The sequence below is a fragment of the Pagrus major genome, chromosome 6 (genome assembly GCF_040436345.1).
Source record: "Pagrus major chromosome 6, Pma_NU_1.0".
Classification (NCBI taxonomy): Eukaryota; Metazoa; Chordata; class Actinopteri; order Spariformes; family Sparidae; genus Pagrus; species Pagrus major.
The window spans coordinates 7,360,306-7,370,886 of NC_133220.1; the positions used below are offsets into that span (position 1 = coordinate 7,360,306).

At 43.4% G+C, this 10,581-nt stretch overlaps 1 protein-coding gene across 1 annotated transcript in view; it reads right to left on the reverse strand.

Annotated features, from left to right (window-relative positions):
* Positions 1-6,950, reverse strand: part of stab1 (stabilin 1) — a 54,237-nt gene extending 47,287 nt beyond the window's left edge. The window contains exons 1-11 of the mRNA XM_073468446.1: positions 6,746-6,950; positions 6,436-6,642; positions 5,627-5,754; positions 5,373-5,488; positions 3,631-3,716; positions 3,256-3,325; positions 3,020-3,115; positions 2,763-2,882; positions 1,951-2,138; positions 1,621-1,757; positions 657-784 (exon numbers count right to left, since the gene is read on the reverse strand). Of these exons, the coding sequence (XP_073324547.1) occupies positions 657-784; positions 1,621-1,757; positions 1,951-2,138; positions 2,763-2,882; positions 3,020-3,115; positions 3,256-3,325; positions 3,631-3,716; positions 5,373-5,488; positions 5,627-5,754; positions 6,436-6,489 (1,123 nt within the window). The 5' untranslated portion in view covers positions 6,490-6,642; positions 6,746-6,950. The remainder of the gene's footprint in view (positions 1-656; positions 785-1,620; positions 1,758-1,950; positions 2,139-2,762; positions 2,883-3,019; positions 3,116-3,255; positions 3,326-3,630; positions 3,717-5,372; positions 5,489-5,626; positions 5,755-6,435; positions 6,643-6,745) is intronic.
* Positions 6,951-10,581: the final 3,631 nt, after the last annotated feature.

A 10,581-nucleotide genomic window follows, 5' to 3' on the forward strand; every position in this document is an offset into this window, starting at 1 on the left:
ACACACACACACATATAAAAGAGGGCAAAGGTCAAAGAAAAGATTCAACATAGAAACAAACGACACAGACAGACATCCTGACCTGAGGTGGAAATGTAAAAATGGTTCATATTTAGAGCGAAGCGTTCCAACGGTAACAACAAGTCGAACAAATATGGTTATTCCTATTTCACAATACTGCTACAAAACAGAGTTAGACCCACATTATCGCTCGTTTATCTAATAAGTATCTGGAAAGCTGTGAAGGGCCCTAATTGTGCTTTCCAAAATAAAATCATGAAAGGAAAATAATAATTGCTCTCAAATAAAATCACTAACTCCCCACCAGAGAGCACAATTAAGAGGCGTGTCCCCTCAGAGTTGCCGTAGGGCAAGAGTTGTTGTTGTTTGTGATATGTGGGGAGAGGAAATGAAAAGTTGTTGCTGCTCAGTGCACTAACGTTACGTCTCCGTGCAACTGCTACCTTGTGACAACACTGTGGGGACAGGCTGCCTCGCATTCATAAACACAGCGTCATCGTCCATCACGACGTTTCACTGTAGACATCGTCATATGCCGATCGAGCAGACATCTCCCAGCCCTAACTTGAATAATCAACTTCAATAGTCTCATTTTTGTCAAACATTATTTTCAGCGTATTTGTGTGTCTTTATACCGAACAGGGCGACGGCTCCGGTCAGATTTTCTCTCTGGCTCCCACTCCTGTCCAGCTCCATCAGCCGCTCCATCAGGTTACCATAGCAACGCCGGCCATCACCAATCTGACCCACATCACACGCACACCTGAGAGAGATGGGGGTGAATTAATGACACTATAATGCGCACACATTCACACAAACCAACAAAGAGCTGAAGGCAGAGAGAGAGAAACAGTGTCTGGCATCAGCGTCTGTGGTTCTAGAGACAGACAAAGACACTAGTCTGGGCTCTGGGTCTAGATTTAGTCCTTGATCTTTTCTGGTTTCTGGCCTGTGGCAGGGAGAGACAGAAACCTAGTTGTAATTCTGGTTCAAGTCCTGGTTCTGGGTCTATCTGTAGTCCTAGAGAGCACAAGAGAGACAGACTGGTCTATTTCTAAGGGTGGAAGAACAAGCAAGAAACAGAGGATAAGAATTTGTTCTGAGTCTTGATCTTATCCTCGCCGTGGTTCTGGTTTTTAGCCTGGTCCTAATTATAGCTGTAGAGAGGAACAGTGTGGCACAGAGAAACCATGTTCTATTTCTGGTTTTAGAACCTGGTTCTATCAATGGTTCTAGACTCGGTTCTGAAAAACTACATCTGTGTTTACTTCTAGTGCTCGTCTCTGGTTCTTGTTTACTTCTAAAAGGGAAAGAAACAGAGACACGGAGAAGACGAAGAGTTTTGGAGTCCGGGTGTTGTTCTAGACCTGCTCGTGGATTTCAACATGGGGCTAGTTGTAGTTGTAGAGAGTCAGAGATAATAAAAATCTGGTTCTAGGACTAGAGAGGTCTCAAAAGCAACAGAGACCTGGTTCTATTGCTAAAGAGCAACAGGGACAGACAAAGAAAGACAAAGACACCAGCACTGGGTTTGATTCTGGCTCTAATTGTTGTTTAGTTCTAGTCTTGTGTCTACAGAGAACTGTTGGTGTGTCTGACCTGGGTTGTCCATTCAGTTCAGTTTGACAGACAGCTGTGGGGTCGCAGGTGTCCGCTGAGCAGGCAGAGACCAGCTGACAACCGAACGCAGCGTTGCCACCTACAGGGGACATCCCGTACATACACTCACAGCTGGACTGAAAGACAGATGGAAAGGCAGACAGACAGAGACACAGTGAGGTTCAACAGTGTCAGGATTTCACTCTGGTTTTGATTTCGGACTTGTGAATTTTAGACATCAACTCTCTCTGTTGCTTCTTCTGGTACCGATGGTCATTCTAGTCCTGGTTATAGTCCGTGTCCTCGTCCTGCCTTTCTAGGTGTCCTTACCTTGTTGGGTCCTTTGAAGACACAGATGGTGGAGTTGATGGGACACCCTCCGTTGTTCTCAGAGCAAGGGTTTCTGGGTACGCAGATCTTGCCGTCGCCCTGGTAGTCGGGCTTACAGGCGCAGCTGACCTTTGACCCCTGTGAGGAACACTGGGCATTCACGTCACAGTCCCTCGCCGAGCAATAACCTGACAAGGAAAAGGAAGATCTGACTCAGTCCAGATGAGTTGAAACCTCAACACAAAAACAAACCACGTTCATTAGGGATTTTAAATTTAGTCCTGGTCCAGATTCTAGTTCTGATTCTAAACGGACAGAGAGAGGAAGAAAGAAACCTTGTTCTAGTTGTAGTTCTGGTTCTAGAGTTGGTTCTCGATCTAGACCAACTGTACAAAAATATAAGAAAATCGTTCTGGACTTTAGAGGCATTATCAAAACTTGATAAAATCACAGATAAAACGCGACTAGACGTCTGTTGTGTTCATTAAAAAGAAAGTTGTTTAATAGCTGATGATCCAAATGGAAAGTGTGTCCTGAGTCTAGCACCACAGGAAAGCTCTTGTTGCTATCGATTTATCCCGTGTATGGTGGCCATTTCAGGACATCTCAGACTACCTAATCTCAGCTCTAAAATCTCAGACCTACCTTAACTTTCATCAGGCTAAGAACAGCCTCATTCGCTTTGAGCTGAATGCTAATATTAGCATGATAACACAAATGGGACAAATGGACCAAATGAATGACACCTTAAACTAAAACGTTGGGATAAAATCAAACAGGAATTGGAGATGGCTGTCGAGCTGTGCGCTTACTTGCGCATTTTCCCTGCGGACTCTTCCTGTATCCAGGCAAACATTCACAGTCGGCAGCGTCTCCCTCTCCTTTGCAGTACGAGTAGGGGCTGCAGTTATTGCACCTGGTACTGGTACTCACTGCCAAACACACAGACACAACAGCAGCTCAGTGTGGACAACAATTAAACATCGTATAGCTTGTGTTCAATTGTTACTATGAACTCACAGCTGCACAGCTGGTTTATGTAAAAAAAAACAGCATGTCATGGTCTCACCTTGGTCACAGCGTGTCCCGGTGTACGGTGGCTGACACAAACACTGTCCATCACCCTCTGGACCATTGCTGCACACTCCATGCTGACAGTCACACACTGTACAGACGGACACACAAACAGTCAAACAACTGTGGAGCAGCTGTTAAACATACAGTAGTCTTCAAATTTGGAGGTGTTATTCTTTTATTTTTTAAGACCACATGTTTACCAGAAACTTCAGGAGTGAGAGAGCCTACCTTTATCACACCTGTCTCCATATAGGTTTGGATTCTTACACTCCTGACAGGCAAAGCCTGTGAAGCCCTCCTAAAGAGAGAAAAGTTTTCTAATTATCATTTTGCAGTATCACCAATATGTCAACAATCTGAACCTACAAACCCACAATGTTTCCAGCTTCCCTCGTGTCCCCTCCCCACCCAAACACAATAACAGAAACACACCAAACATACACCAAAAAACATCTAAAACTCCTGTCAGAGACGAGCTTGAGCTGAGGTCAAGCCTCTCAATTAGGAATGTAAATGACATTGGTTATGTCCCTGTACACATTTTGATCTCTTAACTCAAACAGGCAAGACAGTCAAAGACAGACAGTCAGACAGGATACTGACATCACAGACGCAGGTCCCGTTACCGACGTCTCCATCCTGACAGTTTCCATGGAAGTTACAGGTCTTCCCTGACCAGCTGGGACAGGCTAGAGACAGACAGGTGAACAGGTGATTAGAAACGATCACTATTCACTGTTTAAAAGATTCAATTTTGTAACTGCAATCTTGCAGGTTCATGTGTCCCAGTCACAGGGTTGTCATTTGTCCTATTGATTAGTCTGAGGGCAGACGGCAGGAGAAAGAGAGAGAGGAGGAAGGAAACACAAACGCAGGAAAGTGCTGCAGATATAGAGTGGAATTCTTCTGTTGAGACCATGATGACAGTGAATAATAACCTTTATCCTTGAAGTATTTTAGTTTACTTCTGTCTGCTTTTAGATGCTAACCTAAATGAGATCAATGCCAAGCTGAGAGCAGGCAGTGCACAGTGTGATGACAGACTAGAGGACATCGTGTCACGTTCCCACCAGCCACTTGAAAGGCAGCGGCTGTGGGAGACGAGGACTCAGGTTGGCCCGCATCCTTTCTCTGGCCTTGACAACCATAAAAAGCACTTAGTATCAGTATTAGTAACAACCTATGTCACATCACACTGTGTGAGATAATAATGAGAGAGGTCTCAATGTGTCAAACTGTACGGTATCAGTTTTGAGGGACATCAGATTGTGAGATGAATGTCTGGTTAATCTCAGCCCGATAGTGTAAAGAGAAAAAGCATTAAGCAGAGATGAGTCTTCAGCTTTATCTGCACGACTCATGTTTTAAAAATGTAGCCAAACAAAGACAAGCTTTGGCCATAAGCAGAACTGTTTTGTATTAAAAGACAATTGGAAAATGGCGCTTACAGTGTCCTGTCCGACAGCTTATTCTCTGTCTCTTCTTGACAATGTAGATATAGTCATTATCTAAATAAATAACTACCTTAACTATATTATATAGTCAGTTTACAATGATAGAAAACTTAGAAAAGCAAGAGACGGCAGGATATCTCCCTCTTGCTCTCTCTCTGTCTCCCGTGCTCCCGACCAGCACGGTTTTAGTTTGGTTGTGTTCATTTAGAGATGCTTTAGATTTGGTCTAATCAATCTGATTTAGGGAAATATTATTTAAAATGTTTGCCTTTGTGTGGTCGCCCTTTTTGTTTGCGACCTTCTGAGCCAGGTTGTAACATCAAGTTAGAGCGAGAGCGCCTGGCTGCCATTTTTGCTGAAAGAATTACTTAAAAGATGTTATTATGATTATGCAGTTATGGAAAAAATAAATATTTCTGAGTTTGTATTATTACCACAGTTGCCCCAAAGGATTACACTGCAGCCATTACAAGCTGTGTCACAGCTGCCGGCTGAGACGATCCACTAGACCAATTGCAAATCTTTTTGTAGCTATTAGTCATTTAGGCAGCAAAACGTGGGGCGGCTGCAGCTCAGGAGGTAGAGCGGATCGTCCAGTAATCGGAAGGTCGCTGGCTCGAATCCCTGGCTGCGTGCCGAAGCATTCTTGGTTCAGTTGAACAAGATACTGAACCCCGAATTGCTCCTGATGAGCAGTTGGCACCTTGCATGACAGCCTCTGCCATCAGTGAATGAATGTGTGTGTAAAATGGGTAAATGTGACAAGTGTTGTAAAGCGCTGTGGGCCTCAGTAGACTGGAAAAGCGAGTCCATCAACAAAATGTAAAAATAGGGTCTAGGTTTCACTCATGTTTAATGTGAGTTCACTCTTTGTGTGTTAGTGTGTCTTACAGAGGCAGAGAGGTCCCCAGTGCTGTGGGCAGCATCGTGGCTGCATGTACCTCCTCACGCACAGGTGCTGACATCCTTCCAGCTCCGTCTCCCTGCCACCGATCTGCACCACATAACTGCAACACACAGTGAACATGAGGTGAACAACTCAGCCACAGTTGACTCCAGTACGTTGAAGGTCTGCGTGTGCATTAGAGGTGAAAACAATCATGTGCTACTTTAAAAGATCTGTGTGTTTGTAACCCGTCACATACCTGCAGTTGGTCACGCTCACGCTGCTGAAGCCATGGGGGCAGCTGCTGGTGGCGCAGGCAGCCAAAGAAGTGCAGGAGGTGTACAGGCTCTCCCTCTGTGAGACATCACACCGACCAGGAGGAGCAGTCTGAGGGAGCAGAGGAAATCTGTGACTGCACGACCAATGTTTACAATCTGATATCACTTTCTCTCAACATTTCTCTTTATGTGTGCAGAAACTTATTTTTCGAAGATGGTGCAGCTGCATCGCAACAACCCTGTTTTTAATGCACAGCCATTTGTTCTTAGATTTACTTCCACCAGCGTTAGTGACAACATAGATCCTTTCACTTTTTTGGATGACTAAACATCAGCACTTGTTGCAAGCATGTTAGCATGCTGATAGAAGCCTGTAGCTCAGCACAGAGCCGCAAACACGGCTGAAAGATTTAGTCTGGATAAAGTTTGATCTATTCTAGAGACTATGTCAGCATGTCGCTGCCTCTAATGATCATCTGTCTCATGTGAGTCCTCCAACTTTGCAGAAGTATGATCATGAATTGCTACAGTACTCTTTTACACTTCCATTACATTGTATTTTTGTCAGCACTGTATTAGTTACTGGTATTGTACAACAAACAGTCATTTACACCTGAATTTTTCACTTTTATTAAAAAGTCCATATGATCCACAACGTTTCATTCATTCATTAGGTGAAAAGTTGTGTACAAAATGGTTTTAGATTCTGCAGAAATAAGCAAAAAAAATACCTTGAGAGAATAAACAGGTGGTACAGTATCTCAGTGTAATGGAGTTGGAGGTGTGATACCTGTTGTTGCAGTGAAGTTTGCAGGCAGAGCAGCAGCAGGAGGAGCAGCAGCATGGCTCACAGTGGCACATCCAGGGGGAACAATTAATCCACCAACCCGGCGTCCTCCTCAGTCAGTACAATGAAACAGCAGAAAAAGTAGGGGACGTATTCAGGCAGCGTCGGATCTTTACATCAGTTTTCTCCTCTCACAACCAGCTCTACTCGCTACAGGAAAAAACACACAGATAACAACATCCTCTGTGCAGGAAAAAACTATCAGAAAACAATAGACTTGTACTCCAGGAGCAATAGGAAAACTGAACGCTACCTGCTGTGAATAGACGGAAAAATATAAGTAATTAAAAGTTTAAAAAAAACCTAAAACAACTAAAGGGTGGATCCACGCAGAGTTGGGATTATCAGCAGTATTGTTTGCTCATGTTCAGCCTGAAGGCAACAAACCCTGTAATGTAGAAACTAACAAACAAATTACAGCCAACAAATTAACTCTCAGCTCAGTGTCCTACGAAGCAAAGAGCAGCCAGAGAGGCTGGAGCTGCTGCTGGCGTCACGTCTTTTCCTCTCTAATCGAGGAAGAGAAAGAAAAAAAAAACACAACAGAAACTGGCACAGTAGGAACCTCCCAGCAGAGGTCATCTCTTCCTACAACTCCCCTTGTTGTACCAGCAGCAGGACAAGTAGTAGCTGTATTAGTCCTGGCAAAGCAGCAGCAGTTGTAACAGTAGCACTCGTTCAAGTCACAATAGTTAAAGTAACACCACTCCCTCCCTCCGTCAAGAGCTCTGGTGACTATTGTACATGGACTGCAGCTCCTATAGGCCACTGGTTTCCAACTTTGGGACTGGGACACCCAAGCAGACAAAAGACAAACAACCAGTGAGGAAAAAAGAAAGAAAATGAACTTCCGACTTCACAAATTATGGTTACTTTTCTGACATTTCATCAAATCTTTGCTTCTTACTTTTGAAAAACTGGAGAAAACGATTCCAATTTAACAATCTGAGACGGGAATGTCACACTGAGTGAACTTGTCACACACTAACGATCTATGGTATGCACACACACACACACACACTCTTGTACTACTATATGCAGATCAAACATGATAAAGTGCCCTCTGGGAAGCCCTATTTATTTTCTTGGGCCCTGCCCCTTAAACATTCTGACTGTTTGGAAGTTAAACAGTTATTTAATATGACATAATAAAACAATATACTATTATTTTTGCCATTATTGGGAATGTTTGTTTGGCTTATTCTATCTGTTACATAGCCTCTTATTTATTCAAACCCTGGATTCAAGTTATTATAGTGGGATTACTGCATGTCAAATAAAAATCATCTGTAATTTGCCTTTTCCCTCCGAGGGCACATCAGGTTGTCTGAGGACGGGGGACATCTTCCCTCTCCTGAGGATGCTTTACTTTTCTTCTTTACGTGCTCAGGGTTTTGTTGAGGAACTGTTCTTTGTCTTTCTTGGATGATTTAAACAAAGTGGATGTACGGATAGAAAAAGAAAACTCTTTCATCACTACTACTGAGTAACTGAGAAAAGCAAATAACATAATGAGGTCTGTCTGCCGAGAGAGGGAGAGAGAGAGAGAGAGAGAGATTGTGAGAAGTCCTCTCTCTTCCTGACAGGAAGTTTTTGGCGGATTTCCCCTCCTGGTCGTCCCAGCGGGGCGGCGTGATCTGGACGGATTTCCTCGTCAACTCACACAACTCTTCGTCTGCTTCTCAGAATGAAAGGGAACAAATGTGAAAGCCGAGTCTCTGTCCCTCTGTCAATTCAGTGTTATGATCACATGATAGACGCGACGAGGTGAGCCTGACAGGAGAGGGGGGGGGTCAAAGGTCAAACTGCGAGCAGGCAGAACAATTGCAGGAAGCAGGCGGACAATAAACTGCTGCAGTACGCCGGGGTTTACTGCCTTGCTCACTGGGTCTCCTGCAGTAGATTCTTCCTGTCAGATTTCCAGACACAGATGGGAGATTTTAATCAGCAACCTTCCAGTCACACAGTCACACAGTCACACAGTAACTCAGTCACCACAAATTTCACCAGAATTTCAGATTTTCACTTCTTCCTCCCAGAGTCTCCTCTTGTCTCTGCTTTGACTTTAGACAAGTTGTCCTTTAAATGAGTTTAAAATAAATTATATATAAAATGTCAACGTGACGGCCTTAAAAGGTCATTTTATAAATATTAAATGATGATACTGACCCCATTTAGCCAACTGAGAAATATATTTCTTAAGGACATTATTTTTAGAAATTTTAGCACAAAGTAAAAATGGTTAATGTACTTAATTCTCAGTTTAAAGAGACATTTTTGACAGGAATTTTGTCCTCCAGAATTACATCCCTAACGAGACTAAAGGCTAATTTATGCTCAACGCTTATGGATGCAGATGGAGTCGTCTGTCCACGCTCCAGTTGTCCTGGGGGGAAGCGCAGCTGTTTAGCCGACCGTTTAAGCCAAGAGGCAAGAGGAACTTTTCAAAAATGGCTTTTTGAGGAGAGGTTATGCGAATTGGTGAGAAGTTTTAAACATCTGTATGATGTTACTTCGCCCCGACAGAGACACACAGTTACTACAGAACAACTGGGAGGAGGTTGAACAGGATTTAAATGCGAGTTGGACGGTGGCGAAGGAAAAGCTCGGTGCAGGATCGACTTGACTGAGCGGCGCCCTCTACTGGTTGTATCGCTTAATATCCGCGCCAAAGTGGAGGATGCGTGGAAGCATGTGGCTCGTTACGTAGGTATCTATTCTCATACGTAAAGGGAGCATAAACCGTCATGCAAACAAAAAAATGACCATCTTCATCATCTTGCTTTAGCTGTTAGCATTTTAAGATTTGCTAATTAGCATTATATGCAAAGAACAGCTGAGGCTGCTGGGAAAGTCATCATTTTACAGGTGTTCTGTCACAACAATGATGCTAGAAGGTAAATTAAGGGGATTATCGAAATTATTACAACCAATTCATAACCAAAAATGTAAAGGTCACGGTGGTTGCATGATGTGTACTGATCAGTGTACATACTGACATTATAAAGAGGGGTTACTGTTGGACCACGCAAGGCTTAATTCTGTTACACAGTTTGTTTTATCAACGGTTTGAGATACTGGCCGTCCCTGCGTGCTGCCGACTGGCTGATATGGTGTCCTGACTTGTGATGTGGTTTTATATCTGTGATGCCTTGAGCCTGAATGATTAAGAACAAATAAATAAAACATGGTGAGAAGGACACCATGATAATTGTTATCTTTGAATGTGGCATAATGGCACCAACAAACACACACACACACACACACACTCGCACACTCGCTGTCACTGCTGACTCCTGAAAATGTGAGGAAAAACATGAATCAAGGAGTAAAGAGAAACCCTTGGGCCGGAGCCAGAGGTCGTGGATGTCTCTCGGCCCATGTCCCGGTGACCGTCTCAACCTCGCTAAATGCCTCCAATCAGCACTCTGAACTGGAAAACAGCTGAACAGACAAGAAAAGAAGGCATGAAAGATAAGAGGAAGTGAGAGAGGATTTACTATCAGTGTCACATCCGTCTGGTGTTCCCTGAAGTCTCTCTGCTCCAACTGTTTATCAATGAGGACTCTGATATTCAACAGAATATCCGGAAATCCTCCCAGTATCATGAATACATGTACTTTAATGTTCAACAACACTGGGTCGCCAGTTGAATCTCAAACTATAGGACCAAACCCACCCAAAATTCAACTGAACCAAACTGTTTTAGCAGCTAAACTGTTTAATAACCTGAACCAAACTGTTGTCGGTGTCGACTGTTAGCAACCTGGATCAGAGATTTTCCTAAACTTTTCCTAAACTGAACAGTGAGTTCAGCAGAACCAGATATTAACAGAAAATCTGACCTGTTAGCTAATCTGAGTACAGGACAGATAACTAACGTGAATAAAACTGCTTACTGCTAAAAACGTTGGCTAACCTAAGTGTTTTGCAACTAAATTGAGTTGTTAGCTCACATGAACCAGTTTGAACAGTTTTAGTTGCTTAACTGAACTATTAGCTAACCTAACCCGACACTTTCAGGTTGGGTGAAATGTTTTTGACCCCGAAAGACCTCTAAAGGCCTCAGTTAGCTACACGCTCAGGTAA